At 39.6% G+C, this 20,167-nt stretch overlaps 3 protein-coding genes across 5 annotated transcripts in view; 2 read left to right on the top strand and 1 right to left on the bottom strand.

Annotated features, from left to right (window-relative positions):
* Positions 1-5: 5 nt before the first annotated feature.
* On the bottom strand, positions 6-14,229 carry LOC106806130 (DAZ-associated protein 1-like). Of its 2 annotated transcripts, XM_014807983.1 has the most exons (12): positions 14,090-14,228; positions 12,812-12,852; positions 11,378-11,583; positions 10,916-11,017; positions 10,416-10,464; positions 8,429-8,511; positions 7,417-7,612; positions 5,416-5,508; positions 3,271-3,465; positions 2,676-2,786; positions 1,282-1,392; positions 6-1,029 (listed from the first exon to the last, which is right to left on the bottom strand). In XM_014807983.1, exons 1-12 carry the CDS (start codon positions 14,128-14,130, stop codon positions 911-913), a joined length of 1,347 nt encoding a protein of 448 aa, XP_014663469.1. In that variant the 5' UTR covers positions 14,131-14,228; the 3' UTR covers positions 6-910. The 2 variants fall into 2 exon arrangements, with proteins under 2 accessions (XP_014663469.1, XP_014663470.1); XM_014807984.1 differs by lacking the exon at positions 2,676-2,786 and having other exon boundaries at positions 14,090-14,229.
* Positions 14,230-14,500: 271 nt separating this feature from the next.
* Positions 14,501-18,276, top strand: LOC106806128. Of its 2 annotated transcripts, XM_014807982.1 has the most exons (6): positions 14,501-14,559; positions 15,483-15,671; positions 16,325-16,446; positions 16,913-17,003; positions 17,518-17,627; positions 17,899-18,276. In XM_014807982.1, the coding sequence occupies exons 2-6, from the start codon at positions 15,539-15,541 to the stop codon at positions 18,040-18,042; spliced, it is 600 nt and encodes a 199-aa protein (XP_014663468.1). In that variant the 5' UTR covers positions 14,501-14,559; positions 15,483-15,538; the 3' UTR covers positions 18,043-18,276. The 2 variants fall into 2 exon arrangements, 1 of the variants encoding a protein (XP_014663468.1); XR_001393503.1 differs by lacking the exons at positions 16,325-16,446; positions 16,913-17,003.
* Positions 18,277-19,443: 1,167 nt separating this feature from the next.
* The window catches only part of LOC106806136 (ribonuclease 3-like), a 19,398-nt gene continuing 18,674 nt past the window's right edge, over positions 19,444-20,167 (top strand). The window contains exons 1-2 of the mRNA XM_014807994.1: positions 19,444-19,532; positions 19,867-20,005. Coding sequence (XP_014663480.1) covers positions 19,506-19,532; positions 19,867-20,005 — 166 coding nt within the window. The 5' untranslated portion in view covers positions 19,444-19,505. The remainder of the gene's footprint in view (positions 19,533-19,866; positions 20,006-20,167) is intronic.

The raw sequence follows: 20,167 nt of genomic DNA, 5'->3' as shown, positions 1-20,167 counted from the left end.
AGGGCTACCTTATTTTACGTACTTTTATTTTTTTTCACGCAACATACAAGGGAGGCTGACAATTATAATGAATCACATTTAATTGAACACAACACACAGCATTAACATGGTGTTCTTCTAGTGATAATTAACAGTTGTGTAATCTATGTGTCTGGACTCCTAAATCTAAAACACACTACATGCACTAGGCAATAATATTTTGCACTTTTGCAGTATGGTTAAAATTAAATGAATTACTGAATTCACGTTTTTCTGCAGATGTTAGGAGATTTCCAACACAATTAGAATGATTATGGTTCCGGTGAAACTAAATTTTATGATGGTATAAAAAAAACTTTTCATATTTACAAATGACACCAATGTCTCACAAATTAACATGACCTTGCCTTGCACTAGTTTAAAACATCAAACACATAAGACGACGTGCACAAGACACACACATACCAGTGCAAACCCTCCCCCTTTACATTCTCGCCCCCTATATCAATGGTCTCCAACATCAGATCTTGACCAGTAGTGAATCATAAAACATAAAACTAAACACAGAGACATGATGACATGTCTTAAAAAATGGAAGGAATTCCGCAAGGTAGAAATCCACCCTGGAAAATACCGTTGGGCCCATACCGTTGTACGCCGTAAACTGAAATCATCCTTCTCTCACAATGACAAACACTTGGAATTGAACTAGTTCTTGGTTGAAAGATATAAACTTGGTGACATTGTGTGTTTTGATACCTCATAGTGAAGGCCTATTTGGGCCTGTTACATTACAAGAAGATTCACAACAAATTATTTCAACAACAAGAAAACCCATGCTGTATAGCTCAGGTTAATCCCATAGGTGGAGAAGGGATCTCTCCTTCACAGTACGGAGCTATTCACACTCAGCTGTTCGACATTGCTTGTTCTACTGTCGCCGATAGGGATGGAAGCTTGGGGTGCTGTTGCTCTGGGAGACCCGTGGGTCTCGTGTGTACCCTGCTGGAGTTGTCTGTTGGGCTGGCATCCCTTGAGGCGACTGGTACACTGGAAGCAAACAGTATAGCGGTCACATATCAGCACAATTCAGCATAAGCTCTGCCATCCCTAAGCACATACCACACCAACAATGTTCAAATCTACGGCTTTCAGCCAATTCTCATTAATATCAAACAACAAATATAAGACTGTGGATTGTTGGACCTGTACAGTAATGACTTAACTTCATGGTTAATATAACTAATAACTCTCAGTGAGATAAGTAGTCTCACACTCTAATACAACTGAATTTTAATTTACCCTGTGTTGGTGGAGTTTGGGAGACAACGGGACTATCACCCTGTGGTCCACCACCTGGAGTTGCCATTCCGGGCATGTTGCCTTGGAATCCAGGTTGAGCATAGTTATAATCTGTAAAACAACAATCCACTGAATACTTGTGAAATATCGGTAAATTTGATAAGTTGCAATAGCTCCAATGACAGACTTAAACCACGCTTCAACACCGGACCTGCTGATAATCATAGGTTCACGTCTAGTTCAATACGGATATAAAACCTATGCCAGCGCAGTAACATGCAGCGCGGCAAAGGAACTACCGTCTCGCAACATGCCGACACACGACACAGCGTGCATCGCTGCGCTCCTGCAGACCACGGTTGTGTCAAGCACCGAAACGTGCGACAGACATGCAAAAGCGAACAAGCTTCGAAATCTTTCGCCTAGTGTGAGCTAACCGGGACTTGGTGAGTGTTATGGGGGGGGGGGGAGATGGTTCCCTGCCACTGTGACGTGGCAGTTAAATCCTGGGATGTCGGACAGAAAGGAAGCGACTACAATCGTCGTTCGTGGAAATTAATACTACGGATAACAGGACGCCACAACCGGAGCAAAACGGGTCAAGCAAGGGCACCTGTCCATTAAAAACACTATAATAGCAGGGTTTCTTTTGAGGGAAAATTAGACAACGGCGGTAATGGCCAGTTTGGGGGAAAAACGCACAGGATGGATTCAAAGGCGTGCAGTAAGCACGAATGTGGATTCTGCAGGCAGACGCGGGGAGAGAGAGGTAGAGGGGGGTTCTGGCAGCTGGACCCATTCTCCCGCACTCCCGTATGCCCCACGTATTCTCACGCAAAAAAAAAGAAAAAAAGCAGCCCGCGACACCCCTGTTACCCAGGTCCGTGGCTGTGCACATCGTGACTCGTGCTTGCTGGCTGGGGCGGCATTGATTGAAGTACGGGGGGGGGGGGGGGGGCAATGCACTGATTGTTAGTCGCGTGGGCATGCTTATTGCTGTATATGTAGGGGTGGGCACCGCTGGTATGAGGGAGCGACAGCAAAACTTTCCTGGAATCGAGAAAAAAGCTGCAATCGGGAATGACACACGAGTGTGCCGGCACACAAAAAGAAACGTTGCTGTGAATTTCATTACGATTTTCCATGTATATAGTCAGAAGCACGTGGTGATCTATTTATTTTTGGATTGACACTATTTTGACAACGGCGGGTAAATACAGGAACATTTCCACAACGGCGTTGTTAAATTTGAAAACGGCGGTGCGCCGCAGTGCCTCCTATGTAGAAGAAACCCTGAATAGAGAACAAGACACAAAGAACCAAACGACAGCACAGGCAGAGGCAGCACAGGGCGATATGTAGACCAAACACTGAACAGTCGGGCAGGAACTTACTAGCTCCATACTGTGACTGGGGGGTGGCGCTTGCACTGCTGCTGGTATCCGGAGCAACGCCCCCCCGCGCAGGGCCGTAGCTAGACTGCTCCTGAGGGTAGCTGCCCATGCCTGCAAACACGCAAAGCTTAGTCTATGGAAAGCAAGCTGGACTGTGATGTAACAGACTGCCACTGAACATACTGCCTGAAGACTGAATACATCCTGTATCAAGGAATAACCTAATCATAATAGTATTTGCTATTGTAAATAGGTACAGCACTGTTGAAAGGAAAAAGCTACGATTGATATGCATTCTAGATGAATCTCAAGATGAAACTGCAGCACACTAAAAATACAAACCGGACATATACGTCATGACAGGAGTATAAAATTAGCCTAAAACCTTGTGGAAAATTCTTTTAAGCACCACCTAATTCTAATTTTATACTAGAGGTGCTACAGCATTAATACTCATACTAATTATTTCCTACTAACATCCTAACCTGTACACGCATGTACACTTTTTATAGATTGCCAGTGAAACATGTCGTTCCTGACAGCATGGTAGTCAAAGACATCGGGGGTGGTAGTAAAGCTACAGAAATGCCCGTACCAAAGTTTGTATTTGGAGGCATCTGTCCCATCTGCGATGGCATTTGAGCTGGCATGCTCTGGCCTTGTGGTACCATCTGCTGCGGCTGTGTCCAGTTTCCGGATGGCTGCTGTGAGTACATGGCAGCCTGCTGCTGTGGGTTCTGCTGTGGGAACTGGCCAAAGCCCTGCCCCATTCCACCCGCACCGCCAGCTCCTGAAATTTAAGAAAAATTCAATGCAATGAGCAGTATACTTACGGATGTCCCAATTGTAAACAAATGTTGCAACAACCAAATTTTCGAAAAAACGACTTGCTAATAATCATCGAGTTTAAAAGACGTGACAATTATTTATTACAAATGTAGTACGGTAGTTTAGCTAAGAGGAGAGAGAGGGGGAATTTGGCTACATCTGACTGGTATGTGTACACTGTTGCTATCCGTGTTTATAATAAAACTATAATTGTCACCATTTATACAACTGTTACGTTCTACTGTCTACGAACCACATTGGTTTATTTTGTTGGAGGGAGCCTACTTAGATGGTTGCTAAGTGGGTTCGTTGGTCGCTAGTTATCGTGGTATAATCATTGAGCTGGACAAACCTCACCCCTCTCAAACTAACGGGTTATGGCAGTAGTAGCGAAAGGGACAAACGGGTATTTCTCCCATGTAAAGTATTGATATATTCATTCTCTAACTTCTCTTCCTCTCACTTTTCTTTTCCACGTTTTGTTAGCATAATTTGTAGCGAATATCATATTCCTTGATGAGGAGGCGGTCATGCTCAATTTATAACCTTTTACGTGAATTATAACGTTTTACACAAATTATAACCTTTTGCGCGAATTTTCACTTTTGTATGCGATCTATAACCTTTTATCGGCGAATTTAAACTTTTGTCCACAAGCTATAATTTTTGTTTGCGAGTTTTAACGTTTGTATGTGACTGTGAATATTATACGACATTTTGTTTTTAGCTATTGTGCATTTTATGTTACGCGATTGGTGACAGTTCGACGTGGTGTCCTTGCGAGGAGACACGATATGTTTCCCACGATAGTACGCGGATGCTATCTTATTGATATTATTATAGAAATGACCAGTGTTTTATTAAGCGATGAGCGTTGCACGCGATTTTTTTACGGAAATACGGGTTATGACGATGTGCTATAATGTTACGGTTGCGGGTTGACTATATTTTATGCTATTGTATGGTTGCGGTTAGTTTTTCAGCATGTTACGATTACATACTTGAGCGTTTACAGTTACAAGCACACATATCACGATGATAGTACAGCCTTTCACATTTTCCGTGGCTCACATAAGCCATCCGCCCATAATTTCATAGAGGGTTTTCTTCTAGTCTGGAGACTGGGCTTATCCGATTTCATCAACTTTTCTTAGGGCGGGGTGAAATGTAGTACGGTGTTTTAGCTAAGAGGGGGGAATTTGGCACATTAACTATGCAATTGTTCAGGGACGGCCGGCGATGGGCCCAGAAGACATTAGCTGCATACTTAAGAGTAGACATAAATTAACGTGGACAGAAGGCATTTCAAAATGGTACAAACACATTAACTTCAACAAGAATGCGGCTGAGTTTATCAAACAGCCATCATTAAGGGGGTACCATCGGATGGTAGTCGCGACCGGTCGTTGTACCCACGACCTGCGACACAAACAAGCAAACAGGTCAGACGACGATGCGGACGGATAAAAGACAGGGGTTTTGGGGACAACGGGAGACGTTGGCTACATCTGACTGGTATGTGTACACTGTTGCTAACCGTGTTTATAATAAAACTATAATTGTCACCGTTTATACAACTGTTACGTTCTACTGTCTACGAACCACAAGTTCCACTCTACAAAAACAAGATAGATATTGATGAAATAGGCCTAGAACTGTTTTAAACATTTCTCTGGTTACTTTCTTACATTATAGATAGCTTGGAACAGTACATGCACCAGATGTATTAGTATTAGGCAGTGCCTAGTATTCACAATCGAAATTGAGTGCAGCAGTTTCAATTCCCATCGCTAACTACCAAGTGTACATGATCGTGGGTACAGATTGATAAACCCTGGCCAATTAGACACAACAACAGCAGCAAGCAACTACCAGTGAACAGTGTGCTGACACAACTCGCTCAACCGCATACCTTGATTCGGCATGAAGGGTTGCTGTTGAGGGAATCCCTGACCCCACTGGCCTCCAAACTGTTGCTGGCCCCATTGTCCTTGGGGCATGAAGCCTACATAGTAAGGCAGTTGTTAGCATATTAAGTAGATTGCTTGTGTTACACTTAAATCAGCGCAGAGAGATTGTGTTCATCTTGCAGTCACTGCCGTGCTACCACTCGCTGCACTACGATAAAACGTTGTTCGGTTTAAATTCAAAGTCGTGGAACTTGACATACACAAAAGCTCATCTTACATTCGCTCAGGGTTTTCATTATCTTTTATAGTAACAGGCCGAAATGCTTTTGCAACAGGCCGTGGGGGAGTGCGGGCGGGGGGTTTGGGGGTACCCTAGATGCTCTGAGATGCAATCTGGTGTATTCTGAGCTGCAGTAAACAGACACATTTGGATTACAGTATGGCCCTTTTTTCCAATTTGGTTTCTCCGGGTACATTCAGAGTTCACCAAAAGTTTCCAAATTATGACGATTTAGTAATTATAAGAGTTAGACAATTAAGTACGTAAATAGCGTTACTCAAAAACAAAACAAGTGCCGCAGAGCGACAGCGCTCATCTAACGTCTACTGCGGTGACTCTGTGGTGGAGTGGTGGGATTCTAGTAAACCCTGTTAGTCCCAATGTGTTTCACATACACGCCGAAACAGTGGAATGCCACAGGGATGGTATCAGGAACCTTCTCAAGAATGTTCGTTGGGATCGTTGTGAAGTTGCACGAGATGCGCGCGTACGTTTAAGTGTCTTCAGATTAAAGATGGAAGCTCCCATCATACGTAGTAGCAACAACTATTTGCAAGACAGAATAGGTAAGCACTCATCCATTTACCTACGCAAGCCTACAGGCTGCAAATTGCAATAGAGAGCTGCCACCTGTAACCAATTAACGCAGGCAAAAACTGCCACAACACATGCACTGGCAGCAGCCACTGGCATGGCATAGTTACTGTAACATACTGACAGTACAGAATGACAAGAGAAATTATACGATTTAAGGAACATACACCTTCTTTAACCAAATTTAGCTTTTGAAATTTCACTGTGACATTGTAGCCTCATACTCCAGGCATGTATAGATTCTACTAGCAAACCCGGCAGTCAAATTCTTTCTAACAGACAGTCAAAAATCCAAGTTTAACCTCCTCTTGAGGGTCAAAAGGTTATCGACACTTATCTTGCTGCATGTCAGCAGAAGGGACATTTCATGGTCCTTTCAATAAAGCCATTAAAAATGCTAGGTCACGCTGAAACAAAAAGTTTTTCAATCGCTCCGTCAGACCATGTCCTCAGAAAATGTCTAAAATCTGCCCTGTGCCATTGACCTGTGGACCTCCAATTTCGGCACAGTATGGCTTTCCTACCATGATGCTATACACCGACTATCACGAGCCTAGGTCGAGCCGTTTAGATTTGTGCCGCAATTCTGCATTTCCTCCTATACCTTAAGTTAAGGAGTGAATGTTCCCCCTTCTTTTTACACCTCTTGACCTTTGACCTTTGACCCCCCAGCTTCACCATCCCAACTCGTTTTCGGATTACCCCCCCACGTCCCAAATATCGTGACCGTACGTCGAGCGGTTAAGATTTGTGCCCAACTGTTGACGCACGGACGGACGCACGGACGATCATGCGATTCTACAAGCTGCATCTGACTATGTCAGATGAGCTAACAATGCTTCTTGTGCACATAACATGCATACAAATATACTCAACTGATTTATTAGTAGTAGCTCATAAAACACTTTCACTTGGGAGAATATTTAGAGCAAACTAAATGCAAATAAATTTTTTTTTTTTTTAATATCATACTTGAGCCAATTGTAACCGGCCGAAACAGCAGAGTAGACAGTCAATTCGGCCGGTGGCCGGTTCCTAATGAGAACACTGTTTGCTACACAGTTGGCATTGCTTCCATGAGTTTATACATCAGCGGAGAGCAAGCATGCACGTGGATTTGACCGCTCACCTTGTTGCCCCCAGCCGCCTCCCTGCGGTCCTCCACCCCAGCCCTGGGGCATGCCGCCGCCCATCTGACCATTGCCATTGGACTGGTTCCAGGTGCCCATGTTATTGAAGGACCGGCCGCCGCCGCCGCCTCCGCCACCGCCACGACCGCCACCGTCTCCACGTCCGCTCTGCGGCTCGGCGCGTTTGATCTCAGCCTGAAACGCAACAAGATTTAGTGGCGCGGTGACAGTGATTCAGACCGCTGCGATTCCGAGACGTGTGGCCGTTAGTGAGTCGCGCAATCACACAATACAAGATTAGCAGCTTGATGATAACGAATAACACAATCATACCGTAAATCTATCGCAGTAGTACCATATTATAGTTAAAAAACATAAACATAAACAGGGCACATTAACGCTATTGATTAAGCCCTCCGCATCATCCGGCTTTCATAGGCAGTTATGTTTCCACATTTGCACCAGACACTCCAGATGTAAATAATGGCAAAAATGCCAATATATATATGTAATTATATTTACATTATATTCTATTACTTGCTATTTATACATCTAGCTATGTATTTACCTTACAGTCTAGAGAAGAAAACTGGAAGCATTCACTTAATTTCTTTAGTGAACGTCAATTCACACTACCAAATTGTGAAGCCTCACAGATCTCTTCAGTAAAAAGCCAGCACTAGTAGTGGTTAAGTAAGCCAACTGCAGCAGGCATCTGTTACTATGGTGAGAGCTAGGTGAGTGCAAGATTCGCTCATTCAGCTACAAGATACAACGAAATCATTTCCTGCAGCCTGTCTCTCACATACCATAACTGCCTGCTGCAGCTGGTCGCTTAAAACAAACTTACAACCGTAATAACTTAACCAGCTCTTCTCAAAAAGTCTATCATTCCCTAACAGATGTTCCAAAACGTTCAAACAACAATCAGACACACTCAGACTTTTTCAGAAGTGCTGGAAGCCCTACCCGTACCGCACTTAAATAGGAAAAGTATTAATATAACTAAACCTGTTTGCCATTGATGTTGATGTAGTGTTCGGCTACAGTGTTCTCTACAGCCTCCTCCGAGTCGAATGATACAAATCCAAAGCCTAAATCACCACAAGGTGGGCAGTAGGAAAGCTTTAATCATATTCTAGGCCTATGCTTGACCAATAGGCTTCAATTCACTGACAAACACACTGCAAGCAACTTATGATGGATTTTATGATTGAGTCTCAAAGTATTGGCAGAGTAGAAACCCCTTTTAATAGAAAGACAGAATAAACTTGCATGAGATTGAAATAACTGCCCACAACATTGACACGCATAGGAGTCAGTGATGGTACGTGTTCCCTTCGGAGAGATCTACCTAATCAATGGATGACAAGTCATAAAGAACTAAAGAAGAAAGTATTGTGATAGTGATGACAATGACGACGATAAAACAGAAGAGGGTGGAGGTGGAGTAGAAGAGGAAGAAAATCCCACCCATCTGAATATAAGAAAATATCAGAGCAATTTAAACTTGGGGAATGTTGGAACTGTAAAATAGATACTGGTGAAAGATGAAAAGCAGGACAACTGTTCTACAACTGGACTAGCATTAAGGATTAAAGTGTAGTGTGTACTGTGTAGTATTGCAACTGGACTTGCTTTTAAATGCATCTGATGTTGTTAGCATCAACTATGCATGAATGACTTCTATACAAAAGATAACAAATGTTAACACATAGTGATAACTTCACGACAATATTAGGTGAATATTATGCTTCCTTCACCAACTTCAAGTTGGCACAAAAAGGTACAAAATGACCCCCAAGTCACGAGATATGAATATGTACACTTTCTAAATGCACTACAGTGTGTTTGTCAGTACTAGGGAAGACTTCAGGCTATCTCTAAGGATGAGACTTCGATACAGTACCTAAGTAAAAGTAAAAGCACTTAAATACATTACAGACTAAACACCAAAGTAGCAATTACCATAAAATATCTGCGCACCATTAAGAAAGCTGCAAATCTTCTGAGCAATATAACAACTTATTATCACAACTTGGTAAAAAAAAAACGAATGACATGTGTATTGTGAATACGTGTGAATGCACACTCATCCAATCGCATGAAAAGACAAGAGCCACTGAAGATTTCCAGCTCCAAAGTTCCAAAATCTAATTTCCACATACATAATGATATTAAGAAATACCTACTTCTTAAACCAATTTCACTTGGGTCTTCAATTCTTAGCAAATTTTTTGCCTTTACTGAATAATATTGACCTCTAGTTTAGTTTTAACTGTCATCATGGGTTCAAACACAACCTTATAGTGGGTTTTAAATAAAAAAGTCTTGATAAGTAAGTTTTCCACCAAAGTGTGCAAAACACACTCCTAAATCCAACTATTACTTATAAACTTAAAACTTTGTAATATTATTTATAATTAATAATAAAGTATATATATGATATATAGAGTACTATATGTGATACACGTGTTATTTACATGTTAGAGTACTTATAATTAAATTACTTAAATTATATTTGAAACTGTAAATGGAATATACCAAGTAAATCTATTTTATGATTTAAAAGACTTTATATATAGTTTCTATGGAGTTGTTCCAAACATTGTATCAGAACTAATACATGCATTTGATTGTCATATATATATATATATATATCTATACATACGACACTTACAAATTTAGCATCATAATTTGACAATTTTTATCACTCTGCACATTTTTGAAATCACCATTAGCACGTTGCTGATACAAGTGGGACACATGTAAAGTTAATTCTTTCATGATTTTGTTAACAGAATAGATCGGTGGGTGGCATTTTGATTGTTTCAAAATTTTTTTTTGCAAAGCTGTGACTGAATTGATACAGTTTACATAGTTCTCAACATTGTTACAACTAATCAGATTTTTATTTATTTTCGTATTTTTCTCTCCAGTTTTTCCTTTTATGATTAGCATGTCAATCGTAGAGTACGAAGGTTCAAATCTGTCTTACCTCTAGAACGCTGCTTCTGTTGGTCATACATGATGCTAACCTCCGTCACCTTTATGAAAGCACAACAAACATTAGTTTTAATAATAAAAAGAAAGACAGATGTAAATGTAATCAATGTAATAAACTTTAGATGCCATGATACTCATACAAAAGGGTGTATAGTACTGTATATACGTTACATTTTGTAAAATTGATGTATTGAATCTTATATTTTTGACAAGAAAATATAATTGAATAATTGTATCACACATATTACACACGGTTTCAACTTAAATACATGTCTGACAGCCTTCATTGTATAATATACATAACAGTATACAGACAGTTAATATGGTCAGCTGCCATGATGATATATGCCCCCTAAGTCACTGCTGTAATAACAACATATCAAAGCAGCTCACGTAGGGCAAAGCCAAACTAGACACTAGCCAATTTCCAGACTGACCATGACCCTGTCGCCCACGCTACACGTATGGAATATTTCACAAGAAAAATCTTACATTGCCATATTTTGAGAAGAACTCTCTTAGATCATTCTCGCTTGCAGTCGGTGCAAGACCTCCAACGAATATCTTCTTTCCCTTAGTCACATGTGAAGTTTTCTGTAAGAGAATGGGCATTGTGAAATCAGACAAAGGTTCTGTAGCAATACATTCACAAACAACACGGACATACTTTATCAGTGACGACTAGGAATCACATCTGGACAGTAACTGAATTTCCTTGCAAGACATGGTGCCACTAAAATTATTATGTGGATCTGTCTTTTTTTCTGTACGGTACCCACACACGGCATGCCTGAGCCATACTTCCACCAAACTTATAGGGATGAAGCACTTTTAGAGATTAGTAATGCTTTGGCATTCCCAGATTATCGAATAAAAATCCTGCTGTGTTACACAGAAAAATGTTTACCTATACTTTTTCCAGACATGTTTTTACAAATACTAGTAACATGTTACCTTCTGTGAACCACGTGGATTGCACGCTTTCGGATCAATCTGTTTATCATCAAGCAGGTGAGGTTGTATGGATAGCACGGTCTCCAAGCAACTCGGATCTTTGTATGTGACAAAACCAAATCCTCGTGACTTGCCGGTCTCCGGATTTTTCATAACGACACAGTCGACTACCTCCCCATACTTGCTGAAGTAGATGTGCAGCGATTCTACAAGAAAGAAAGATCGTAATTTATTACAGCACAACAAACCCACTAAGCTATGTTACATAACTGCACATGATGATGTAAATGTAATCAATGTAATAAACTGTAGATGTCACGATACTCATAGGACATGTATACAAAGGGTGTAAAACTGTATACATTACATTTTGTAAAATCGATGTATTGAATCCTAAAATTTTGACAAGTAAATACAATTGGAGAATTGTATCGCACATATTAATACATGGTTTCAACTTGAATACATGTCTAACAGCCTTCATCGTATAATATACATAATATTATACAGAGAGTTAATATGGTCAGCTGCCATGATGATATATGCCCCCTAAGTCACTGCTGTAATAACAACATATCAAAGCAGCTCACGTAGGGCAAAGCCAAATTAGACTAGCCAATTGCCGAAAAATTGCCATGAACCTGCCGCCGCCCATTTTGATGAAACATCACATTATACATATTTTAAAGCCAAGAATAACTCAGCAAACTTTAAAGGAAGTATTGCAAGATTTTTGCTCAGAAACACTCAATCCAAAAAAAATATAGGTGAATTTAATCTCACCTGACAGCGGAAACATCACTAATTAGACCAACATTAAAAACACTAAGATTTTATGCAGTTATAGCATAGAAAAATGGATTCGACCACATCATACCAGCTCCGATTATTATCGTATGCCGACAATCCAAAATACAAATGGCGCCTTCAAACCAAGTGCATAATTAAAACAAAGGGCGTGCAATTCTGTGTGCTAAATATTATTGACCTTCTATGTCAATAATTCAGAGCACTTTCTGTCATTGTCATTCCCGTGTTACTATCTGACTGGTAATCCACATGCTTCTCTAATAACAGACTTTACGCGGTATTAGTACTACACTGCTGTTACGCTAGTATGAACGTCTGTGTTTACACTCTGACCTGATTTCTACGGTGCGACAGTATGCATTACTGCACCCTGATAGATGTCTCGCGGCTACCGCGAGAAAGTCGGAGAGATGGCAACGGTAAACAAAACAGAACGCAAAATTGTAATTGTGCACGTTTTGGTGAATACGAAGGTTTTACGGCATTTTATCGTTACTCTAGACAATTGCTGTTACACAAGCAATAACGCTAGGTATCATGAAAATAGGGAAAACACTGGAAAACTCTCGCAATAATTACTTTAAGCTAATGATAAAAAACTTTGAAATGAAATACTTTACTTACCCTGTGTCGTCTTCCAACTAAGCCCGCCAACAAACATTTTCCTGTAACAAACAATTAAAGTTTATAAAATTATCGACTAATTTCAAAGCAATGATTTCAAACAGTCTTCCTAACCGGTCTTGTAGCTAACCGTCGTTGCTATGTTATATACCATAACAGCATGAAAACATGGTAATTTTCAATAACGTGTTCGCTATTAGGTGAAACTATATTTCGCTACATTTTGCTTGATTGTACAATTTAAAATTAAGAAATAGTTCATTTAAAGATTAAGATTTATTAAGCTATTACCCAAGAATTAATTCTCCTTTTAAAAACTATGACCCAAATCAACAATTTTCCAAAACTGATCGTAAAATTGTATGGACAAATTACATATTCATATCATTATCAAGATAAAAAAGAGAGCTTACAAACAGCCCATCACTCTATATTTTAGACGTGAACAAACTTCTCTTTGCTATTTTCCAACTTTTTTGACCCAATCCTAGTTTAGCGTATATGTGAACTATAGTATATGTATTACTGGGGTTCCAAACTAGGATTGACCAACCGTTTCCAGCCAACAATGAAGAAACATTACAAAGTAATACTAATACTAATAGTAATACTACTAACTAGTAACTAATACTACTAACTAGTAATAGTAATACTACTAACTAGTAATAGTGATACTACTAACTAGTAATAGTAATACTACTAACTAGTAATAGTGATACTACTAACTAGTAATAGTAATACTACTAACTAGTAATGCTAGTAGTAGTAATAGTATACCAACTACTAACTAGTAATACTATTACTAATACTAATAATAGTAATACTAATAGTAATACTAATAGTAATAGTAATACTAATACTGTAATACTGTAATAGGGTACAAGTAGCGTTTACACACCCATGTCGTGAGTTTGGTTAGGGTTAGGGTTAGGGTTTTTAAACCTGGGGTAGTCAAATAGGAATGGGCCCTGTAATAGTACTAATACTGTTTGTTAAAAGTAAAACCACTTATACAAGCGAAACAAATATCGTTACTGCGTTTCAGATCAAGTCACGGGCAAATATACTTGATGGGTGTTAGGAATTCGCACTAACTGTAATTGTTCTAACATTTTTACGAGGTACCTATGCAATGCCAATGTACAGCGTACGCATTTGTAGGCCTATCGCTTTGTTATGGCTCAAGATTTGGAATAGTGCAACTTCAAGGTGCGCGAAGTTACATTTTAATTCAATAAATACGTGCTGATTAATTAAACTATTAAAACATTTGCTTACCCTACTTCATCCTGTTGTCTATCTTGCTTCCCTTGAGACATTATGACGTATACTTTATAAGAAATCTAAAATTATGAAAACCACGCCGAAATCAGACACCGAAGCTAAGCAATAAAATGGCTGAAAGAACGATTGTGGCGCCACTTTGCGCATTCTTGACCAACTACTACAGAATAAATAGCTAGCCCACTGCTTGCCGAAGACTAGAGAATGTTTATCGTTACTATCTTTCTTTGTTTATAAAATATATAGTTGTGTGTTTTAAAAATTCTGCATTTATGGTGCCTACTTCTGGACTAGGTAAGCTATAAATAAGGGCATATATAAATATATTATATTGCTTGTTTTTTATTAATCATAGATGGCGCAACGAGACCAGTTTTTTGTTGCAGACCCCTCTTGCAGACCTCAGTTGCAGACGAGAGCAGGCATGCAACGCTTGAAATATGCGTTTCATCGTAATCACTGAGGTCCGATACTACATTCTATAACAGCATACATATAGTTATTGTGTAGTATATTGTTACTAAGTACAAGTTATTATATAGAGATATAATCGAGATATAATAGAGATAAACCTAAATGAAATCGAAAGGCTAATCGTTACTACTATTACTAATTACTATACTACTACTAGTCTAAACTCTATGTGTTACATTGTAAATATATTGTAAAATAACCAATGCAATGGCAATGGGCAATGCCAATGCTAGCTCTAGTACTATAGCCCACGTACAGTTGCCACTGGCCAGCGGCAAGCGGCAAGCGGCCAGCGGCAACTGTACGCGGGCTATAGACATATAGAGTACTAGCTAGAGCTATACCAATGCCAATGGCAATGCCCAATTATGAATTAGTCTAATGACACCTCAACCAATATCAGGACATTGTCAATATGATTATTAATATATATTAGATTATGTTTTCATTATTTTTAAATTATTAAATCATGTACCAGTGCCACTGGCACTGTCGGCCCACTCACTGCACTTCCATAATTATCAGCAGCAAATTGAGCAATTTATATTCCCTGAGTACCAGAGCATATAAATCACATATATACCCCATGATTTATATGCTCTGGTAGTACTGAGTGAGTGTCAGAGTGAGTCTGCGGCTGCGCTGTGACTGTCCTTGTCCATAGGCTATGGACCATGGCATAGATACTACCATTGGGGTAGTATCTATGCATTGTCCTTGGCACTGGCAGTGCCCGGGCAGAGTACTGAACTGAGTAGGCCTAGTATTTGATTATTAATGCCGAGAAAAACGCCAGTGCTATTCTAAATTGGATAAACGTGATACCGAGTATGAATTGCATTATATATACGAATTATATATCACTATAAGTCATTATTATATCATACTAATGAATGAATGACATAACTTTTAGATTTGACAGGGGCAAGACTGTGTAACACTGGCAAATGCAAGCAATACATTGGATAGATGTCGACAAATCGCAAGTTAATCACACAAACCAGGAAAGGCACAGCTGCGATGAAATGCTACTCTGATGTGTCTGCTTTATATCCTGACAAACGTGCTTATGGATATCAACGGGGCTTCCCACATGCTACCGGTAATGGTATATTAAAATTATTTAAATTAAAGGTAATAAAAACCTCATCTATTTACATGTCTAAAAATAAGAGCCCCAATTCCATAAATTCAGATATGAAATCGCTATATGTAACTAAAGCCCTGTCTACACTAGCAAACTTTAGTTTGCAAACTCGAGCAAACTCCGAGTTTGCCAAAGTTTGGAGAAGTTTGTGGTGCCTGTCTACACTATGGTACTGACTACACTACACTACTGGTACTGACTGTGAATTCCAATGTGCAATGTCCAATGTTTGTTCATCTGCAGGATCACATGACTACAAACTGTCATTTGATTGGCTGAGTTATTCCAAACCTCAGCAAACTCGAGCAAACTAGTTTGTCAAGAAGGTGCACGGCCTAACTTCTGCAAACTTCTGCAAACTAGTTTGCCGAAGTTTGTCAACTGGTCTACACTGGCAAACTTTGGAAAACTTTTCTTGCCAAACTTGGAGTTTGCTCGATTTTGCAAACTAAAGTTTGCTAGTGTAGACAGGGCTTTAATGTTATTAAGCCGGTCTGCAATTATATTTGCTCTCCAAGCAACTTGATTTTTACTTTTAATCTGTCTGCTATCCAAAACATGACACAATTGTAATTATAATAAACAATTATAAATTGAATATTTGATAGATGGTCCTAAGTATATAGCAAACGCAGTAACAGATCCGTATGAATTTACGGACACGCCAAGGAGCAAACAAATAGCACCAAACGTTGACGACGTCTTGGAACCAAGAACCAAAAGTGAAAAGGTGTTGGCTAAATTTAATTGTTAAAAATGTTATCACTGCGGAAACATAGAAGGAACGTATCAAACTAGCAAGTATCTTGTGAGTGATACATATAGTAACATTAGATATTAGGGTCATGATGTTCTAGACTCTAGGTAGCTATCATAACAGGGGTCTGTAAATGTGTGCATACGACCACCAGGCACGCGCACGCGTAGGTCTACCTACCCTTACCGCAACCACCACTACGCACTCGGTTTAACTAGTGTGTTTGCACTTACAGTGGTAACATTATATGTTGTATAGTATCAGCAAACACATTGATGGAATTTTCATGAATTGGGTAGGGCTTATTGCAAAGATCAGTCAGATGCAGAACTTTTTTTACGTACTTTGTTAGCGTAATTTATAGACGTTAATTACCGCAGTGTAAGAACTGCACACAATGTAAAATATTCGATTATAATTTCTATGTTACTACGTATAGCTCAAAGTGAGGAGAAAGCTGATACGAGTAATACATGATACACATAAAGAGATGGAAAAGCTGCGCAAGCAAAGGGCACTACTCCATAGTGGTATTATACTGATTAGAATTTACAGTATATAAAAAAAACTTCATAAAGTGAACCTGGAGTATATGTGATGTATATAAAATTAATGACTGAATCGTAGGTTTGTTTATAACATACTACAGTATTGTATTGTGCTCTATTGTCATTGCTTCTATAGCGTATACCGAGTGGCATGTAAAGGTTTCCAATGAATTATTACTAATACTAGGAATTGTTGTGAAACGTAGGCTACTTACTCGCGTATGTAGTTATTATAGTGCTATGTGCTCTATGTGTATGTTAACATGGGATGCTACTATGCTCAGTTCCAACCATTTTTGGCAAATGGTTTGTTACTTAGTTAGTAGTTGACTATTTGGAAATTTTAATTAAGAAAGATGCATTTAAAATTAGATTAGAATTTCATGGCAATTCTGTGCCTAACTTGGCTTGAAAGAATGCAATCCATCTAATATTTTCACCACGAAGCTAGCATACATATGTAACCCTTGAAATCATTTCCTTATTCGTTATATAGGCAAAGAAGCATTAGATGTCAGACCCAATATAGGCATAAGCCGAAAACCAAGCAAAATAGGAGTGACAGTGAGCATTGCAACGGATCATGCAAATTGTGTTAACACCCAGGTACAGTTACCAGAAACAGAATACTAATAAGTTGTATATGCATTACAGTTTTCATACTAAATATCAGAAGCACGCACACAAGCACACGCGTACGTATTAACGTATATTGTATAACGTATTAACGTATATTGCAAATCTACAAAGCCATGCAACGTGCGTGCGTGTGCGTGTGCGTGCGTGCATGAAGAGTATAGGAGTTGTGCAGCTGAACTTTATAACAGTTTTTTCTGTCACGTTGGCCGTCATAATTCTTTGCTTGACATTTTTACAGTACGAGGTGTCTCCCTCTGGGAGTAAGAGCATGGAGTGGGTCGGTTTCTCGGAAGAGCTCAATCCCCTCGTGGCTGCCAGCAGGAAATGCCAATTGACCCGCATATATCACAGCAAAAATAATAAACGGAAAATGGAATCGTAAAAATTATTGTATAGTACCCGCGTCTACAGAGCTTTTATGCACATTGATCTAAGCGATTATTCGCTTCCGTATAGCCTTTACTATAAGAGATATGTTCATTTGTTTACTAATACGTATTTCAATGTGATAAGGCTCTATAATATGGTGATTTTCTAATTCGTGTAAGTGCTTCCACGTTCAACATCCTGGCTCGCTAGCAGACTCGTATATTTATACGCATAGGCAATACGTGTGTGTGCGTGCGTGCGTATGTGCGTGCGTGCGTATGTGCGTGCGTGCGTGCGTATATGTGCGTGCGTGCGTGCGTATGTGCGTGCGTGCGTATGTGCGTGCGTGCGTATGTGCGTGCGTGCGTGCGTGCGTATGTGCGTGCGTATGTGCGTGCGTGCGTGCGTATGTGCGTGCGTATGTGCGTGCGTGCGTGCGTGCGTATATGTGGGTGCGTGCGTGCGTGCGAACGTGCGTATGGGCATCTATACCCATATGTCATTGATAATAAAACACATTTGTGTTGATCACTTTGCTCCTATTAAAAATGCAATGAGGTTTATCAGTCACCTATTTTTTTTTAAATAAGCACTGGATAAATGAAATATTGGACTGGTATTTTTGTGCAGTATAAACGTTTAGTTTGTTGACGTCAGAGAAGCATCGGATTATTGTAAATATTTTGTTACAAAATATATTTAATATAATAACTATACATAATATCTTACTCCTAATAATATAATTATACGCTTTATATAAGTGATCGTTTATGAAATGCCAATAAATGATCTATTATCTTGTAGCAAATCCTAAACTACGAATTTGAAGTGAGTAATGATTTCAGGGTTTTGACAATACCGAATATGTTGCTGCCAAAAACAAAAACAAAATCATATCCGAAAATATTTTGCTCCCTCTTCCTCCACTTCCTTCTCCTCTTCCTCCACCTAACCATCACACTGCTTCTCATGTTGCTATCACTGCTTCTCCTCCTACTCCTCGTCTTCCCTCTTCATCTTCACCCATTGCTCTCCGCGTCTGCTTCTTTTGTTAGTCTCTCTTCTCCTGCTGCTGCTGCTGCTGTAGCACTAGTACTATAGCCCGCGGATAGCTGCTGCAGATAGAAGAGCTGCTGCTGCTGCTGCTTCTTCTCTTCCTTTTCATCATTATCACCATCATCCGTAATCTCTCAAAATGACGTACTGATTTATGCGAATGTTTAACTATTCTCCAATAGAAAATTATTTGTCGATTTATGTACTGCAGTGCCATCTATCTGAAAAATGGTATCCTAATATAGACGTTCTCCATGTCGTTCGACAAATGCGGAGACCATAGCAGCGACACATACGGGAATTACGAGACAAATGACGTGAGTCCATCTACAAGTCACTTGCAAACAAACACGAACTAGCATTTGGTAGAAGCACGAGTAACACAAAATATCCATTTGCGGTTTTTAATGAACAACTGGAATGGCTAATAATAGATTTATGTTCAACGTAAGTTATACATCGTGATGATGATCTGATGTTAGTGGTTTTGATTAAAGTTTTGGTATGATCCTGAGCACAGACGTAATCGTAATCATAATATTAATAATATTGCCTTCTTACCTAGCTCCAAGAAACGGTATCGCTAGGGTTAGGATACAATCTGTATAGACAATCCGTCGCACAGCCTGGTCGGGCTACCTTCTTACCTAGAACTTAGAACTTAGAAGATAGGTAGTATTACTAGTATTACTTAGTAGATTTTTTGTAATTTGTGCTTTATATAATTTTATGTAGTACGATTATAAACTAACGTTGTAACAACGACTGTATTTTACTTTAGGTCCAAGGGGCACCCTTGCAACCTGACCAAGATCCAGTAACGCAAGAACATTCAGACAGATCAGGAATGTTTCAGAGTCTTTCACAAATGCCACAATGTCGGCCTATGATGTGGCATGTGCAAAGACAACCACCACCTGGTAACATACATAGCTCTATCCATGTAGCCTCTTCACTCCCTAGATACCTCTGTAGTAGGAGTGAAGGAGCTGCATAGGTAGAGCTATTGGTAACACAAACATAGGGCCTATGCAGGGGTTGAAATAAGGAGAAAAAAAGAGATGGTCCACACAGGACCATCT

Source organism: Priapulus caudatus, unplaced genomic scaffold, assembly GCF_000485595.1.
Source record: "Priapulus caudatus unplaced genomic scaffold, Priapulus_caudatus-5.0.1 Scaffold143, whole genome shotgun sequence".
Classification (NCBI taxonomy): domain Eukaryota; kingdom Metazoa; phylum Priapulida; class Priapulimorpha; order Priapulimorphida; family Priapulidae; genus Priapulus; species Priapulus caudatus.
The sequence above is the reverse complement of the archived record's forward strand: the minus strand, read 5'-3'. Positions and strand labels throughout refer to the sequence as shown.

Excerpts from the sequence above, each read along its gene's own strand:
- LOC106806130 (XM_014807983.1), bottom strand. The coding sequence starts at position 14,130 with ATGTCTCAAGGGAAGCAAGATAGACAACAGGATGAAGTAGG. Across the intron at positions 11,584-12,811 it reads TAGTTGGAAGACGACACAGG|AATCGCTGCACATCTACTTC; the intron begins GTAAGTAAAGTA and ends TCTTTCTTGTAG. Across the intron at positions 3,466-5,415 it reads ACCCTTCATGCCGAATCAAG|GAGCTGGCGGTGCGGGTGGA; the intron begins GTATGCGGTTGA and ends CTTAAATTTCAG.
- LOC106806128 (XM_014807982.1), top strand. The coding sequence starts at position 15,539 with ATGTCGACAAATCGCAAGTTAATCACACAAACCAGGAAAGGCACAGCT. Across the intron at positions 16,447-16,912 it reads CAAGAACCAAAAGTGAAAAG|CTCAAAGTGAGGAGAAAGCT; the intron begins GTGTTGGCTAAA and ends TACTACGTATAG. Across the intron at positions 17,004-17,517 it reads AAGGGCACTACTCCATAGTG|GCAAAGAAGCATTAGATGTC; the intron begins GTATTATACTGA and ends TTCGTTATATAG.